Below are 19,226 nucleotides of genomic sequence, written 5' to 3'. Positions count from 1 at the left end.
GGTGCATGAATGGGCACGTAATATACAATTAAACGTGTAAAGCTCCTAGTGGGACACGGTGTAAAAAAGCAAAATAGCACTGATTCATTCACTCACTCATTCACAATCAACAGAACTAAAAATCTTCTGAACCAAATACGTTCACATTTGGCATATGTGTTCAGTTGGCCTTCTAGAGGCGCACTAACAATGGATTTGAGAAAATTTCCGAGGATACGGTAAGCCCAAAATCTGCGATTAGATTTGTCAAGTTCGCCACATCGTATCATTGTGTTTCAAAGAACTATTAGACTGAAATACAATAGTTCTCACAATACCCTAACAAAGTCTCTTGATAAGAAATAACTGAATTCTATTTATTATTTCTGATAAAACATAATTATTGTGTTTTTGTTTCATGATAAATGAATTAATATAGTGCAGAGGACGTGGGTGTATCTGTGCGGAAGTGTTTCTGTCACTATCACATTCTTTTTTCCTTAAAAAAAAAATCCTTCTACTAGTGGGTGGATTGGAATTGACGCTTTGTCTATTGAAGTAAACTAGTATTCGCTTCACTTGTGATTGAGCTTTCAAACTGATCAGTGACTTCTCTCTACGCTCTTTCTCCACCTCAGCGTCAGCACCTCCTCCACTCTCTCTGCACCTCAGGACTTCAGCAGCACAACCAGCAAGTAGGCAATAGGACTGAAGGTATCTGGTCACCTCCACTACCATGCATAAACTCTTTCAGTCAAGGTACGAATTATAATATTGAAAATTGTTGGTTCCTAACTGTAAACATTCTGAAACCAACTGTTTCCCTATATCCTGGCTTTTCAGGCCAATAAATTGGTAACAGCGTCATGGATGCTTAAAAGTTGCTAGTTGATATGTAGAGATAATTGAGATATAGGCTAAATCAGAATATTGGAATAAAATGATGGTTATTTATTGGTAATGTGAAGTGAAGAAAGTATTGGTGATATGAAAAGTAACATAATTTATTATTTATTCATTTATTTCACGTTCCATAATACACTATTCATTTATACAGAAAAGGGTCAACAGGCCTAGCTCAAAGCTGTTCCCTTTCCGGATTTTGACAGAAGTGCCAATATATCTTAATAGTATTAGTGATTATCAATTATTGATAATCAATTACCAAGGGATTGGTATAATCAATTAGATTCAAATTTCGAGTTCAAAAATAATCAAACCAAAATTTAGAATTTAAATGGACTAAAAACCCAAAACAATTAAAATATCGCATTCTCGAATTCATTCAATCTTTGGCAATGATTTAGAAATACAATCCTTTTTTTAGAAATGTTCGTATTGATGTGGCTTCTAGTAAGCGAGTCATTCATTAACTTTATTCATCGATTGACTTTTTTCATCTTCTACGATGATTCAGATACGGTACCTATGGGCTATAAAATCTTATATATCCAAAATTAATAAATTTAGTTCTTATTTACAATTTACATGGCTTTGAGTGAGCAAATCTGTAACTCTATTTTTTATCGATTAATTAATTTATTTCATCCTCATTTATCTCAGCTCATATTCTATACTTGAGGAAGAGTTCTACTGTTTCTCTCTCAAAGTGGATCCCCCATTGTCAGTATACGTGTCCGAGTCCAGTTCAGTGAAAATATTTCTCCCAACAGAGCTCGTGGGAGGAATATTTCCTCTCAACCGAACACGGGCACAAATATTTGACAATCATTTTTTAATATGAAGTCCAAACCCGAATGTAGGTAGTTTATTCATATACCTACTGAACATTGAAATTTCCTAAAAATATCTTTCCTGTAAAGATGCACTCTTCAAAAGAACAATAATTAGAACAATTAATTGATATTCAATGAGAATAAGAAATGGCGAGAACAGTTTATAAGTGCTTTCTAATAATTTGAAAAGATAGAAAGGTGACAAATGTACGTGGAAAATAATAAAATAACGAAAGCAAAAAACTTCATCAAGTTGTCTTCAATTCTTTTTTATAGAGTTTATTTAACATCAATTAACGTGATTATAAAATTCTACACAGTCCTTATAAAGAGTATGTATAATTGCAATTGATCTTCTACCAGGTTAGTTACGATTTGTGACTGCTTTTCAACATTGACTATCTTCCCATTAATTTCAATTAAATGATCATGATTCACGTGTTTGAAATCCGTTCTAAGTAACATTCATTATTCAAACGATGCTATTTCGCTACTAAGCTGGTTAACTATCCGTTGAATTCTTTTTTTACTTTATTTTAGAAAAACCATAACATACATTAGCATAGTGTACGTGTTAGCTTCTTTTTCAGCTTTAGAATCTAACATTCGAATAGCATCTTTAGCTGAAGAAACTACAATATTAAATTCTTGTACATCTATGCTAACTACGACTGACCATTTATCATCAGTGATCAATATGATTGTCATCTTCCTTTAAAAAAACTAAACCGGATTTCAAACAACAATGTTCTTCTTCACTCGACTGATTTCCACTTCGTATTATCTCAAGAGACAAGAATAGGATTCCTAAAATAAAGAAGGAATATCTTTACAAACTAAATTCTACTATTTATTTTTCTAGAAATTATATTATATCATCTGGGTTGTTGCTATGAAGGTAATACTTTAATAAGAAATTATGTACAATTACTTTGTAATTGTACAAGATCAGACCCAGACTGTCTGAAGTTTGATCTGAAAATGTGTAGGGTGCTTAATCCATCAACTAGTTGCGAAATTATTATTAATAATTAATGTCATAATCATTTAGACGTGAAGGCAAACGTCGTTCGCGTTTAGGCCTTATTGATGCTTGTGTCTCAACATTGTCCGTGTTTTGAGCTCCAATTTGATTAGAGTTTTCTGCTGTAACATTAGCTTCTTTTTCAGCTTTAGAATCTAACATTCGAATAGCATCTTTGGCTGAAGAAACTACAATATTAAATTCTTGTACAGGTATGCCAACTACGACTGTCCATTTATCATCAGTGATCAATATGTCATCTTCCTTTAGAGAAACTAAACATGTAATTCTTGGTCTCGGAGAAGACGCGTAGTAGGAACTCGCCCTCCTCGTTCGGATCGAATGTGGAGGGCACGATGCAATAGACACCGGGTGGCAGCTTAAAGCGAGCCGTCACCTCACGCTGTTTGATGAATTGAGTTTCCGCCACACACGCGTTGTACTTGAAGAAGTTCAGGTCCAGCGGTTTCGGAAGGTTATTTGCGTCTTCCATCTGTCACGAACCACAATAAAGAAACTCATCAGTATCAGATACTCGTTTATCAGTTACAGACAGTAGAAAGAATTTGTTAGTTGCATTTTATAGTAGAAGAAATTTATCAGTTACTGAATTCGGTTTAGTAGTTACCTATAGTAGAATAATAAGGGACTCATTAATTACTGAGAGTAGAATTAATAAAACGAATGTAATGTTGTTCCAATTTAGGGTGAACAATGGACATTGTTCTTGAAGAAAACATTATTTATCAATTAGAAAATATTTGGTGGTGGGAACAGTGAGTAAAAGGAATGAAGTATTATCAAATTGAGTGGTTTTTCTAGGTCTTCCAACACAAACTCATAATAATGTATTACCCTTAGGCCTGGTTGCACAATAGCCAGTGAAATTTTAACCGTGATTAATTTCACGAGAACCAATCAGGGAAGATCTTTTTGATAAGACGGCTTTTCTGATTGGATCTCGTGGAATTAATCACGATTAAAATTTAACTGGCTTAGCATTTACTATGGGGTATTATAACGTGGGCCCCACTATAGAGACATAGCGAAAGTAAGTGAACCCTTTCTGACGAAAGTAAGTGAACCCTTAATCAAATTTGATTTGATTTGAAGTGGTATTTGATAGAGACATAATTGGAAAATTAGAAACAATGATATCGATAGTATGATTGAGAATTCAGTATGCACATTCCACACTAATCCAGGTCTTGAAAGAGCTTCGTGAAAAAAGTCGAAGACTAATTACAAGTTTAGTAACTGGGTAACAGTAGAAGAGTAGAAAGAGCAAACAGTAGTTATTAGGACTTGAAAATAGAAGATTTATTCATCGGACCATAATACAAAATGGCAGAGGAAACTGATAATTCTGAAAACACTCACATGGTACACGGCAAAACCAATGTGTAGACTCTCAGCACCCATTTTGCGCCTGTTCTTCTGCATGAGAGCAACAAGGACAGTACACTTGTCTTCCTCGTCCTTCTCATCAGGATCAGTCAGAGTGATGATGTATTGAGGATTGTGCCAGAACGTTTCTGTGGATTTCAAATAACATTCATTTATAAAAAGAAACATGTTGTCAACTATGATGGTAGTAATGATTACAGTAACTATATAACCAGGATATATAGTTACTCTGTAGTAACGATATACTGAAGACAGACATAAACCAAAGAAACATGTACGGTATTCGATATCCAATGAATCTTAAAAAAAGAATAAAGGATGCCATGAGAAAATTATAACAAGTAGTAGAATTATAAAGTTGGAACGTAATAATTTTTAGATTTGTACCGTACAATTTGTTTTGAATTGTGTTCACGTTTCCCTTACTTTTGGATTTTGTTTGAAAATAATTTTTAGAATTACTCTCTTCAGACATTAAACTCTGAAATTTCAAAATCAAGAGCATACTATAACATTCAAGTTAAATAAATGTAGGTAGTATATTTTAAAGTGTCTTTCTTTACAATGAGACACTTTTCCAAAATTGCCTACATTTCTGTATTGAGCTGTGCAATCTCTCATTTCGAAAGCAGCCAATGAGAATATGGCATGAAAGAAGAATTCAACTTTGTTCCAAGAAAACTAAACTGGCATACAACAGTTCTCAAGATCTCAATTTGATCCTTAGGTAGATAATGTATTAAAATATTTACAAAGAAGACGTGGAATAAAAATAACCTTACAAATAAAAAAGAGAAAAAATGGTACCGGTAACAAAAAATTCAAAGTTTAAAAAATTAAATTTTAATTTCAAAAACAAAATTGAAGGGTAAGTATTGATTATGTTCTTTTCAAGTGTTTAGAAACTCCAATTCGATTCGGCTTGACAAATTCATCCTATAAAGTTTTCAATATAATTCAAAACTTTTTTCCAAAGGACAATACCTATTCTGTCGCAGTTTGTGGAGAGATGGTTTTAGTTAGAAGACCTTGATAGATGAGTTTTTGTACGTGAACAATATTGGGTTACATGAATTTATAAATTATTATATCATTTCTATCTAGGATCAGCATTTATTTATGGGAACTTTAACAGATTATCATTTTATTACTTTTGAATACAGTGCATGTCAGTTTTTCTTCTAATCACAGTATTCAGGAAATGATTTTCAATTTTCTGATAATCAATATAAAATTGAAACAATTATTCAGGATATGATTTTCAATTTTCTGATAATCAAAATATCAGATTGAAACAATTTAGATGTTATGAAGGTTTCCTTCATAACATTAGAAAAATAAAATCACACAATGATTTCAAAAAAATTCTTTTAAACTCAACGATTATAACATTTATTTTCAAGGTTAAATTTTTTGGCGATAATCTGACTGTCTTTATCGCACAAGTTAAGCGATCAATCTAGTTTCTCTCCCATTCCAAGGGATTCTTTTCTTTCACGTATCATCGAAAGTCTGTGTAAAATAAGTTAAGACTTTGCCTTCAATCCGAAAAGATTACAGGGTTGCCAAATCGTGTGAAATTGAAAATTTCCAATTTAACCTCAGAATTAAATGTAGATATCTCATCCCCGATATCCCAGTAGTGCTAAAAACGTTTCAGTGTTGAAAAATTCAACTTTTTTGATGAAATTGGATACATCGAGTAAATTGTTTTTTTCTTTTGAATATCAGTTCTCACAGAATGAATCAGAGTCTCGTAATGCGTAAGAACTCTATATAAAAATAACGGGGAGAATGTCTTCTTTCTATTGGTGTTTGGATCATTTTTATCCGACCTGTAGTTATTTTTTAATTCATGATTATGGAATTCGAGATCTCTCAACTTGAATCTCTTATAATTAACCTGGCAGCAATTGTGTACTGGCGCTGCCAGTGTCATGAATCTTAGTTAGGTACATACATTAAATGCTATATAGTTGCTACTTTAAAAACTTAAGCAAAGTATTATACGGCCATTGCGGTACAAGTGTATATTCATGTGTGAACAATGATAAAACATCATTTAGAAAAAAAACAAAAGCGCAGTGTTATTAAGTTTGATAATAATGAAATAATACTATATTGATCAAGTATGAGCTAAGGAGAAAAATGTAAATAACTGATTACAAAAAATAAGAAATTGACCGAACATACATGAATATTATTGTAACTGAGTTATGTGATGGGCTCTTAGGAGAGAATTAAAAAATCGTTATCTATTTATTAGTTTTGAAATAGCCAGTCTTTTGCTATGGATGAAAATTCTTTCGCAGTTCTACTTTTTCTACTAGCTTAAGTAGAATACACATTGCTAGATTATATTAATGATTTAAATCTAATCAAAATCGTTGTTATCCTTTTTGATTCATAGAGCAACTCCCGTGATGAAATTTTGTTTTATGAAACATTAAGATTTAATGAAATATCTGTACTCCCAGGTAAAGCTCTGAAGCAGCAGTGCCCAATCAAATTGTTTCTCAATAAATTTATTTGAAATAAGTTCTTCAACTTAACCTAATGAAGTGACAGAACTAAAATCTTGTTTAGTAACCATCCTCAAATTAATTGCCAACCTGATAAAACTAGACTGTTAATAAATTTAATTGCCAATTTCAACCATAACAATTGTTTCAAAAAGGTACTCTCTCTAGATTATAGTTCTATTAACATATTGTATGACATTTCAATATTATAATTAGGAGATAGGAAGAAGAAGAATATACATGCTAAAAGACGAACTTCAACCCTTCAAAAACCACCCTTAAAGTTGAAATATCGTCGAAAGATTTCTTAGTGAGCACCTAGGACCTATAATAGAGAAGCTATATTCTGAGTTTTGTTGCAATCCATCCAGTAGTTTTTCAGAAATCATTATCAGTGAGTGAGTGAGTCAGCCATATGAATTTACCAAGTATCGATATGATCAAGATAGAACAACATTCTTGGCCCAAAACTATACTTCTCCCAAATTTTGGTATAGCATGTGCTAGGAAATGGGTATGAGGGACTCACCCGGATTGACTCTGCAACCACCAGCTGTTGCTCCCCTCACCCACTCTCCCTCGAACACACTCATCTCCCACTTCTTCTTGTCGTGCTTAGTCAGCATATTCTCAAGCAGAGAGTCCGGGCTCAGATTGCAGATATCCAGTTGGTCGAAGCGCTGAGTGAAATCCCGGTACGACATCCAGAACTCGCCGTCATACGAGAACGTCAGCCCCATCTCCTGCTTCGCAGTCTCCGGAATATACTGCCATTCCGGTGATCTGGAAGTGAATTGCAATAATAGAATAAAATAGTCAATCTCACTTATCTACAGCATTCCAATAGCATTGAAGAATGCATGATAGGTCACCTTGAAAGTGTCCTTCCAACCTTCAATTAGGTGATCTGGAGAGTAAATTGCAATGATAGGATTGAAGTTTGGTTGAGTACTTACTAGGGTCCAATCGCAAATTGGTTCGGCTAGATGTCGTCATTTACAGCGGTTAAATGAGATTGGTTTTCTGTGCAACTGGCCGTAGGATTTGCAAGAAGATGTAGCTCAAGTAAATTTTACTCCAGTGTTTGTATCAGTATTAATTTCTGCATGGTTTGTGAAGCACGCAATCAAGATAATCACTTTTCAACGATATACTCGCTGTCTATTACACCGATTTAACACTGTAAATATTTCATTTAATACAAATTCATCAAATTCGTCATCCTATAGCATTTCAATAGAGAACTCATGAAACTTTGAAAGTTTCTTTCCAACTCTTCTCAGCTGAGAAAAATAGTAATGGTTTTATCGATATATAATTATGATTCTCCAATGGTGATTTATCAACTTCAATTGAAACAAATGGGATTTTTCAAAGATTTATCAACTTCAATTGAAACACATGGGATTTTTCAAAGATTTATCAACTTCAATTGAAACACATGGGATTTTTTAAAGACAATAATGGAGTATTACAGTAATTTTTTTAAGGTTCCTTCCCAAAACAAAAACGTTGAATAAACTGAACACTTTTCATAAGAACGTTGCGTTGTACAACATTGCTTCATAGTGGGATGAAACCGTAAAGGTGCGTACAGATCTACGCGCCGCGAACAAGAGCAATTCACTTTTAATCAGCTGATGCCAAGCTTTTCATATCTGTATCTTACCGTTTCTGTAAAAATACATATATAATCAGCTGATTAAAAGTGAATTGCTCATGTTCGCGGCGCGTATATCTGTACGCACCTTAAGACTTCGTCATATTCTATATTGAAACTATGGAGGGAATCTGTAGAAAAAATTTCAATTTCCAATCGATTTTACATCTTTTTAAGGATAGGATACAACAATAACATCTTCATTGTTATATTTCGAATTTTTATGCAAACTATAAGTAATAATAGGTATTGTTTATTGACAAGGAATTGAGAAGGGAAGTAGAAGTTTTGAAATTTAACTACTTTATTATCTCTCTAATATGAAGTCAATAAAGCAATGCTTTTCAAGTGGACAGTGTCTACAATATTCGAATAATAATTGAAAGTAAACAATGTAATCATACTATTACGAAGAACCTAGCTTTCTTATTTACTGAACAATTTGGAAATTGAATAATGTTGACATAGTTCAAGATGTGATTAAGCTCTTACTTTTCAAAACAAATCAAATCAAATGTAATCACCAATTAACAATAGTATTACAATAAAATAAATAAATAATTGGCGTGGCTAGAAAAAGGAATCTTGTGCTCTAGCCACGAGTTCAAACATTCCTCACTATATTAAACATGATTTTAGAATTAATACAACTCTTATAAAAAAAATAAAAAATAATCAAGACCAGTATAATACAGATAGATAAATAAAATATACAAACATATAATTAATGTAAAGTAGTTAATCTTATGATATAACCAAGATACTTTGGTTATATCATATGATTAACTATTTTACATTAATTATATGTTAAATCAAATATTCAAGATCGCTCTATAATTCCAAAACAGATTAGTGGACATTTGCATACTTCAATAAACATATTAATAACATCAAACATAATTATTTGAGAAAAATTGAAAAATATAATTTCTTTAGCAATTAGGAATTTTAAAGTAATAATTTATTTTCACCCATTCCTTTATTGAAATAAGTTTAATTGTTATTTTTGTAGTGATAAAGCACTTTGATTATAAGAAGCAGGTTACACGTGCTCCGCAAGGGGTTCTAATTAAGAACTTGACAATCTGAAAACTTGACCTACTGAAATCTTGGAGAATTTAAAATAGGCCTATAACTATCCTTGGTAAATTGAGAATCTATGTAAAATTTCAAGTTAATCAGTAGAGTAGATCAGACGTGATGAAGTGCCATTCGTGAATTTCCTATCCTGTACATGTATAAACCAGTTATTTCTTTCATTATAATTATAGATGATCTGCTGATTTACAGGAAATGTTCACTCACTTGTCACTCCATACTCCATTCCATTCGACTCCATCACCCCAGGGATTTCTTATCCTTAGTAGAGGGATTTTGCCGGTTTTAGTTGGGGTGGTAATGTCTACCAACTTTACCTCAGTGATACTGTAGGCATGTCCCCTAACCAGGCCTTCTGATGTTCGAGCTTCCCATGCATTCGGATCAGGCTGCAAAATACACAGAAATCTATCAAATTATTGTAAATAGAGAGAATTCAACATTGGAAATACTATTGATGAATCGAAAGAGCTGTCATGCTTGTATAAAGCATGGTAATCCAGTCACTATATACATTGGTGCAGGAGATGCACCAGTTGAAGAAGACGGTAGTTGTCACGCGCATGTTTGTGCTGAATTTCCGGTGTAGCTGAAGCCTTTTTTTATTAAGTCATCTGTTTTCAACGGATAAGTTTCATAAATTTCCAATAGGTGTTGAAAACCTCGGTTGGTGGAGATGACGCAATCTAGCTCTATGTCCACTGCGCACACATTACGTGACCCCTACCGTTTTAATCTAAATACCGTGAATTGGTGCTTGAAATTTATATTGTAGTTCTGATCTTACAATATATTGTTTGGATACAAAAGAGAAGTCCAGAACCAATTTTTTCATGCACAATTTCCTTGTGCTAGATACAGAGTGACTCAAAAACCTTGTATTTTCAGTTCATATGTCAGTTTTCAGCTATTTCCGCCGAATCCAGTAATCGGAAAGAAAAATTCGCTCCCATGTTTTTATAACTATAAAATTCTGAATAAAATGAGATCATAAGAAACTCTCTATCTTCAATGAGTATAATGAGTTATGTTTTTTCAATAATGATTATAATTTTTAAAGAAAATCAATTTTGATTAGTTTTAGTTTTTCATCAACAATATCTTCCAAATCAAATCAAACTTCCGGTTACCATTTGAATGTATAATTCAAAATCCCTCTGGGCGTGATTTTGGGCTCTACAATCTGAGACCAGGTAGAGCGCTCTGTCTCATATAAATTTGCAGGTAAACCTGACAACAATGCTCTTTGTACCTAATTTTTAGCTTCTACCATCATCACCAACTTTATTGTCATCACATTGAGATTTCGCACAAATGATACAACTTAATAAGATCATCTTCTATCAGAATCACCCATTAGATGCATTCGATTTAAGAACACCTTAAGAATCAAAATTTCAAACATGCATAACTTTTGACACAATGATGGGATCTCATCGTACTACAGTTCATTCTTCTGGACTCGTCAAGGCGGTTCAAATTTATGAACCATAAGTCGAATTTTAAAAAAATGGAGAGTTCATCCTCGGGTGTACTTTAACCAGAATTTCAATACCCCCAAAAATGGTCAATTTCTATATTCAAAGCTGTGTATCTCGGTAACCCGTTATTATAAAAACAGTACTTGATCTTGAGATAAAGCGCTCTACATGATTTCAGATTACACCTCCTTTTCAATGTCTATTGATTGGACTATGGGGAGAAGGTGACGCTGTGGTTTGAGAATTTATGTTTCCTCTTCAAGTTCATCATTCTCAAGGCTTAACTAACTTGAATGAATGGTACCGTACTATCTAAAAAATAATCAAATTTGGATGCTCTATATATTCATCAGTACAGTACTGAAGGTGAATTTTAACCAGTCAATAGTCATGACATTCAACTGTGAAGAGGAGGGAATATCACTGGAGGAAGCAAGAATGGAAAAAGTTGAACATTCTTTCTACTTGGGGCAGAAGATTGGAAAAGACAGTCGATGGGGAGAGATCACCTGGAGAGTTGCATTGGGCTGTCAGCAACAACAGCTGTCAGAGCTTCTTTCAACCGTTTGTCTACAAAAATAAGACATTTCACTATTTGAAAATATTAGTTGAGATAGCAGGACTATCTGGCATAGATAATATGGAGAGAAATTTCAAGAGAAATTCCTCAAAATAGGTAAATTAGTCAATGAAGAAGAAAGTTGCGAACTTGGCTTATCTGTGTAGCTAGACTAGTATTTTTCCATTCAATACCATTCTCAATAATGGAAATCCTAGAATGAAGAGGCAAGTATATTCCTTTTCTTCAAGCTTATACTCCTCACTATCTTTCGTATCCGATAAAGCTCATAAACAAAAAACTGCCTTAGAAGTCATCAAAGACCTGTATTGATTTGTTTAAAAACACAGAGTAGACTCATAAGCATTCAACTGTAGGCTTCAGGCCTACTACAATGATTCAGGCCCAGCAAAAACAATTCAGGATGTTCCTGGGAACATTATTTGAGGTTAATTGAATTGAGTGACACTTGAGAGGTCATTACTTTAAGTGCTCTTTGGGGGAACTAGAGTTGAGGAGCCCTAAGTGATAGTTTATAGATACAGTATTTGTCGCTGAATTGTCCCTGTATACTCGACGGTTTCCATATTCAAATCGCTTGGTCATAGCAATTAAAACATGATTTATTATCTGTATATTAATTGGTTGAACTTACATAAATTGAGCATCCCATCAAAGATGACCTTTCATGTGCTTTTTCCATTATTTTGAACAGGTTGGACGGTGTTTTGTCCCTCAAGTTGTAAAACTCTGTGACGCCGCCAGTGAAATCCTCCAAGGCTTCGGAAGCACTACCGCCTTTCAGCGCTTCGTAAGAGCCATATAGTCTGAAAATGGAATCTTTAGAAATTAGAGAATGATACATTACAGGAATATATCATTTCTAAAATTCTACAAATCGTAATTCATGAAATATTATAATATTATTTCGATAATTCAATGAATTAGTTTATTGAGATCTTACAGTTAAGCAGTATTTTTAGAAGAATCCTTTGAATGTGAAACATATTCTTTAGAAAAGCCACCAAAACCAAAAAGTGAGTATGATGGATGCTGCATTTTTTCTCATCAATTTATTAATTTATTGAACAAATCGGTGCTGCAATTTCTCAATTGATTTAATAATTTGAGCAAATGGATACTGCAATGTCATCAATGTCTTTATTGTCATTAATGAATTTGCACAAACACCTATCATTGAAAATATTTTTTCCAGATTCAATTTGAGTTGCATAATCAAAAAAATTGGTCAATATGAAAAAAGTAAAAAAGTTGGAAAAAAGTCACTTCATGTAACTCAACTCTCTTTTGAATACTGGAGGGAACAGTTTTATGGTGAAAGCCTCTAGGCTTGGATTCAATGAATAATATTGCAGTGAAAAAATATTATCACAGAAAGGAAAGTAGTGTAAGAGTAGCCTAAGACACTATATTTTCAAAAATCCCTCCCGAATTTGTCGAGAATATCAGCTCAAATCTTTCTATCCAACTTACCATCACTCTTCCCACAAGTGGAGTTTTATGAGGGCTATGATTGATTCAGTTTGTTTATTTGAGAATGGTATGAATTTCTCGATAAGTTGGAATAGGAACAAAAGATAAAATTGTCAAATTGGCGAAAAAAGTTTCTGAAATAAAGGAAACTGGTATAAACTTGATGAGTTATGACTTTCAGGACATGTACAGCTTAACAAAAAATCAACAATGTTGATTTTTAGCTCAAAAAAATCAACAATGTTGATTTTTTGTTAATACATGTCCTGAAACGCCTTCAAGACAACGCTTTTCTAATTTGGACTTTCATCTTACTTGGCATAAGCCTTCTCTAGCAGAGCGCTCCAGAATTCGTTCTGTTGTTTGGAATGCAGGAAGACAAGCTCTCCATAGTAAGTTGGCAGGCGATCATCTATTACCACGTCCACCCACTCACCGTACTGCCAAAACCTACAACAGTATAAAATATTCACAAATTTGAGAATATTAGAATTAATAAAAATGTTATCAAATATAACTATCAATTTTAAAACAACATCCATGGAATAATGAAGGCACCTAAGTTTCCAACTATACCTATGAATTGTTGAACAATATTAGTATAGTACCACATATTCATAGTTATGATAACTCATAGTTATACAGAAATTCAATCGAGGATTCAGTTTGGTCTATGAATTGTTGAACATAATTTCAAAATTACAATTTTTTTATTAAAGGTGGCAACGACTAAACTGATAGTTATTGCTTATTAATTCATTTGAAAATGAAAAGTAAGTTCTATTTTTCGTTTGATTTCGGATGGATTTCGTTCCACCAGATTTAAAAAAAAATGAAATTGACTTTTGGTTATCATTACAAAAATTTATTGCATTTTATCGATTCACCCACAAATATTTTTTTTAAATTCTGTATCAAAAAATAATACTAACTTTACGTTCCTTCAGAAAAATGAGAGCGCAACTTCATAATTCAGTAACGCTGTCCTTGAACTAAATTTTATGATGCAGCTCACTTACTTCAATAAGCATTTCTTATGCTCAATATATCATTTGTGAAAAAGTATGGATATGCACAAAAAAGCTTTATCTAGTACCAACATCTGAATGATGAATAACGATTATTTTGATAGTATTCAATTTAAAATTTCAGCATTCCTTAATGACGTCAATGCAACAACAACTGCCAGTTGAAGTGAACTCTGTATGACCAACCTGAAATGGAAAATGCCCGCATAGTTGTCTTGGAAGCTCTGATCGTTGGGCACGACTTGCTGGAATAGGTGCTCGTGCGATGTCAGGTTCGCTACGGCCGCCAACAGCCAGCAATCACCTTGAAAATAAAACGTCCTTAACCTTCTAGTCGTATCCGAGGGACTCAGGCAATTTTTGATTCAGTTATAATACTGCTGCCGTTAGCGTTACTATCTATTGTGACCAATGTAAATTCTCAGCGCTTCAAAGCGGTATTATTTATTCCATATAGTCCAGTCAATATAGACATAAAAAAGGGGGTGTGCTTGCAATTTATATTGTAGCTCTGATTTTTCAATATATTATTCGGGTACATAAGAGAAGTCTAGTACCAATTTCTTCATGTAAAATTTCCTTGTGCTAGATACAGAATGGCCCAAAAACCTTGTATTTTCGGCTCATTTCCCAGTTTTCAACTATTTCTGCCAAATCTGGTAATCGGACTGAAAAATTTTCTCTCGCCTTTTTTTAAATTATAAAATTATAAATAGTATGTGATCATTCGGAACTCTCTATCTCCATGAGTACTGAGTTATGATTTTTCAAAGATGAGTAAAATTTGAAGAAAAAATCAATTTTGATGAATTTTAGATTTTAAATCAACAATATCTTCCGATTGTTACCATTTAGATGTATAATTCAAAATCCCTCTTGGCGTATTTTTGTGCTCTACAATCTGATATCAGGTAGAGCGCTCTATCTCATATAGATTTCCAGGTACACCTGACAACAATGCTCCTTGTATATTGTGAAAAACACATAATTTTCAGCTTCAACCATCATCAACAACTACATTGTCCTCACGTTAATATTTCGCACAATGACATGAGTTCATGAAACTATGTTCTATGAGAATCACCCGCTAGATGCACTTCATTTCAGTATTTTCTAGTGGAGAGGCGCCCATAAGGACACCTCAAGGATCAAAATTTCAAACACTCATTGACACAATGCTCAGATTTCATCGTACTACTTCATTCTTCTCGGGTCGTCAAAGCGGTCCAAAATCATGCATAATAAGTCAAATTCGGTCGAAAAATGGAAAATTTATTGTTGAGAGTACTTAAGAAGCCCATATTCCAATACACAAAGAATGGCCAATTTCTATATTCAAAGCTATGTATCTCAGTTTTTTACATCTTGCACACTAGTAACAGTTTACATGCATCACACATTTTAAAATAATTACCATATATTTATTTGTTCACCAAATTATCATCGATGGAGTTGATTCTACTCACCAAGTTTTCCTTGTTGAACATCAAATCTAGTGGCCCCTTTCACGAAAAATTGTGGACCATTGACAATTTCCTGAAGCAAAAATAATAATGTCAGTTGATGGACAGTTACAACCATACAGAACAAAAATAGTAGGAGAGGTTAATACAAATAGAATAGGCTGCATTCTATTTAATTCTATACTACTCATGACATGTGCGCATGTGACTAGTTACTATCAAGTGTTATTATACCAATAGATCATGTAATAATTCATTGTTGCAATAATCCAAGACATTCTTAGAGAGCTATTCTTAGCTATTCTTAGCTATTCTTAGAGACATTCTTAGAGACACTCAACGAAGTAAAAACTCCCTGTCCGCATCTACTTATCTAGCTACTCTAGGATAATTATCCGAATTTTATGAGGAAATCATATTGAGATTTAACAGATTTATTGAAGTATAAAGCACAGCGGATGAGAGTCCATTATAAGGGAATAAAATTTCTTAGCTATTTTGTCTCCTTCAGTAGTTATGAAGTTTTTGCTGAGGGCGATGAGGCTTGTGCGTGGGTGATGAGAAATGAATGCACCTACAGTTTTAGAAGGGCTCCGAACCACCGAGAAGCGATTTTACAACTCATGAATAATATCAGAGGCTCAAAGAAGTTGACCCAACGAAGGAAGCAGGCGCATGATAGCTTATCCTTATGCGCATATTTATTTATTCATTCATTTTCATCACATACGAAGACTCACAGAAATCCATAAAAAGCCTTATTTACACATGTAACTGGAACAACAATTTAACTTATATACATTATGAAAAATAGTAAATAAAAGGAAGCAAAAAGCATTTACACAGTTGAAATAATCAAATTAATTACATTATTATAAAGGAAAATGTGAAAAAAGAGAAGATGAAACAATCTTTTCGAAAGATTCTAGAGAGAAAAAAATAGAAAAAAATAACAACAATTTTAAGATTACAGGAAAGAAAATAATTATTAAAAAAATACAGGGAGGACATGCTTTCTCTATGATTTTATATTATATGTCTGATAGTTGCACTCCCGTGCAATGAGTTATACATCAATTTCACAGTTGAATTTCATAATAGTCTGAATTGATGTTCAATTAAAATATTTACATATGAAAATCGTTATTTCTATCATTTCTTTAATTATTGGACACACTGAATTGGCATTTGTGATGTAGATGTCCTATTCTTTCTCATTTTATATGCTCTAGAATTTTCTATTTTTTACATTAAAAAATTTAAATCCTATTAGGTCGCTTCCGACAATTTTCAAAATCCTCTCAACCTACATCCTACATGCACACAACAAATAGTGGATAGCGATTCATTTAATTTTGATTCGCTGAGTTATTACACTCCACAGCAAATTAAAGCTGTAAATTAAGATGTTGTGACTAACCGTGGGCCTTTTCCACTTGATAGATTTGACATCGAACGATTTGCTAATACTGGGCGATTTGCTGGAAGAGAGCGACGATTCGACCGCATCGAACTGCGAGTCCTCGAACAACTGACCGCTGGCCAAACATGAGTCGCGGATCTTGTAGAAGTCCTGAACGTCATCGGCCCACGGACGAAAGCGTGAGCCATCCTCTCCAAGCTAAATCACAATCACAACAGAAGAGTGCAATTAGATAATATTATGTGATCGAATGGGCCAATGAATAAGCAGCACAGCATTTGAAAAATAATTCGAAACATTAAGCTGCGTACAGACTTGAGCGCCATAAACAAACGCATTTCACTTTGTATCAGCTCATTATCACTCATTATATCTGTATCTTACTACTGTTTCTGTACAGATACAGATATAATCAGCTGATGAAAAGTGAAGCTGCTATAACAATGAAAGGAGGACATAATATTATAAGGAAATGATACACCTGATGTTCATATTCAAACAATAATAATTGAAAGTGAAGTTAGTAAGAGAACTAAAATTAGTAATTATCTAAAAATTACAATTTGTACTTCTTCAATAGTAAGAATTGTGAGATGAGTAATGAGGTGTTCAATACTGATTGTAGTGGACCTACAGTTTCAGGTGGAATTCAAACCACCGGGACGTGGTTTTCCATTTCATGGATCATATTCAAAGGGATTGGCTCAAGGGGTCACCATTACCAAGGAAAGTAAAATGTTCTCTACGCTACTGCACGTTGCACACCAGTCCATGCGGTTACTAAATGGCAATGCGTTCATTTCAATTACCGTATTGTGCAAAATTTCATTACAACGGGAGTAGCAGGCGAATGATTCTTCAAATAACTTATATCTAAGCGATATCTTATCAGCGCAAACATTGATTCAAACCGTTTCTCAAATATATAATATCATTATATTCAAGGAGATGCAATATTATGGATAAATGTAAATATTTATCATATTTGAACAATCAATCAGACATGAATAAACAATCGACCATTCATCAAAAATGTACATGTGCATTGAATACTGTCACTTTACATTTTGTTATAATACTATACTTTCCATTTCAAATTATGAGAAAAAAACACTTGGGAAGAAAAAATCAACTAATCAGTACAGATAATGCACGTCATACAAATTCACTGTATCCAAACAGAAAAATCTTTCTCGAATTTGAGGTCCCAGCCATTACACAGGATTATGTGGAAAAATATCATACTCTACATTATTAAAAATAAAACCAATCAAAACTCATTAAGCTAGCCAAGCAAGTACTATCGACTCCATTCGAGAAACTCAATTGTCAATGAAGATTGTTAATTTGATACCTTGGACCGGACTCCTCAGATACGGAGTATACTATTTCAGTGGTAATAGTTAACAAATTATCATTTTATGATGGTTGAGATGAGAGAGAAACATGAGAAACTTTCATATTGTAGCATTATTTCTCTCTCAAATATGAAGAATAAGGTCCAAGTTGATCTTTCAATAAATTATATTATGTTGGCTAGATAATTTGATGTTATCATAATTTTGTGGTTTTGATGGTTATCTTCTTCATACATTTTATTGTTTGACAGAGTTACAAAAATTCACGACATCAAAAAAGTCCATCAAAAGAACTCAACAATATACTATATCTCCATACCTACAGTATTGCATAAATTATAATTGATCAATCACTTGTGGGTAGATTATTGTAGACATGATTGTAGGCTACTAATCAACTTATTTTCACCGGTGCGAGTGTTTTAATTCAAATTTTGGAATCTACTCCAGAGTTAATTATCTCGTGATTAAATATTGAAAATAGTGGCGTGATGTTTTTTATGAGTAATTCATCAATTTGTCGTTAACCAACCCTTGCCTTCTACTGATACACGCATAAATCCTTGAAAGCTTGACGCCCAAGGTCTATTAATTAGTGGCACTGATTTAATTTACTTGTTATGGTGTGGAGGCTTTTATTGTAAAGATTAATCAGTGATAATCATTAATTTATTTATTAGTGGAATGGAAAATTGTTTACAGTTTATTTGGTCCACTGTTCATCAGTACTGAGGGGTCTCTTGTTCGAATGTTTGACTTCATTTCGTAACGAAATTAGTTAGTTGTTCTACTTCTAATAATTACTTTTTCATTTAAAACGTTTTTCTGAAAATTAATGTTTTTGCAAAATTTACACTCATCAAATGAATATTTCCTACAATCTCAATGATTCCAATACTATTTATCAGGCACCCAATTCGAGGCGGCAAAGAACCTGGTTATCCACAACCTTTTCCCACAATCTGGTTACCCAATCTTCAGCTGACATATCATT

The 19,226-nt window shown here is 33.2% G+C and overlaps 1 protein-coding gene and 1 long non-coding RNA gene across 5 annotated transcripts in view; one reads left to right on the top strand and one right to left on the bottom strand.

Moving 5' to 3' along the window:
* The first annotated feature begins 85 nt into the window (after positions 1-85).
* Positions 86-19,226, top strand: part of LOC111059974 — a 70,286-nt gene continuing 51,145 nt past the window's right edge. Inside the window, exon 1 of one of the 2 annotated variants that reach the window (XR_005573196.1) lies at positions 86-693. This is a non-coding gene — a long non-coding RNA (uncharacterized LOC111059974). Of the gene's footprint in view, positions 739-19,226 lie in introns of both variants that reach the window. The other variant, XR_005573197.1, reaches the window with a different exon arrangement.
* The window catches only part of LOC111043952 (calpain-A), a 35,019-nt gene continuing 17,748 nt past the window's right edge, over positions 1,956-19,226 (bottom strand). For all 3 annotated transcript variants that reach the window (XM_039442549.1, XM_039442551.1, XM_039442550.1), the window contains exons 2-10: positions 16,872-17,072; positions 15,455-15,524; positions 14,175-14,292; positions 13,276-13,410; positions 12,122-12,293; positions 9,634-9,815; positions 7,198-7,451; positions 4,120-4,274; positions 1,956-3,232 (exon numbers count right to left, since the gene is read on the bottom strand). In XM_039442549.1, the coding sequence (XP_039298483.1) occupies positions 2,996-3,232; positions 4,120-4,274; positions 7,198-7,451; positions 9,634-9,815; positions 12,122-12,293; positions 13,276-13,410; positions 14,175-14,292; positions 15,455-15,524; positions 16,872-17,072 (1,524 nt within the window). In that variant the 3' untranslated portion in view covers positions 1,956-2,995. The remainder of the gene's footprint in view (positions 3,233-4,119; positions 4,275-7,197; positions 7,452-9,633; positions 9,816-12,121; positions 12,294-13,275; positions 13,411-14,174; positions 14,293-15,454; positions 15,525-16,871; positions 17,073-19,226) is intronic.

This window comes from Nilaparvata lugens, chromosome X, assembly GCF_014356525.2.
Source record: "Nilaparvata lugens isolate BPH chromosome X, ASM1435652v1, whole genome shotgun sequence".
NCBI lineage: Eukaryota > Metazoa > Arthropoda > Insecta > Hemiptera > Delphacidae > Nilaparvata > Nilaparvata lugens.
This window is presented reverse-complemented; position numbering and strand designations above follow the sequence as displayed.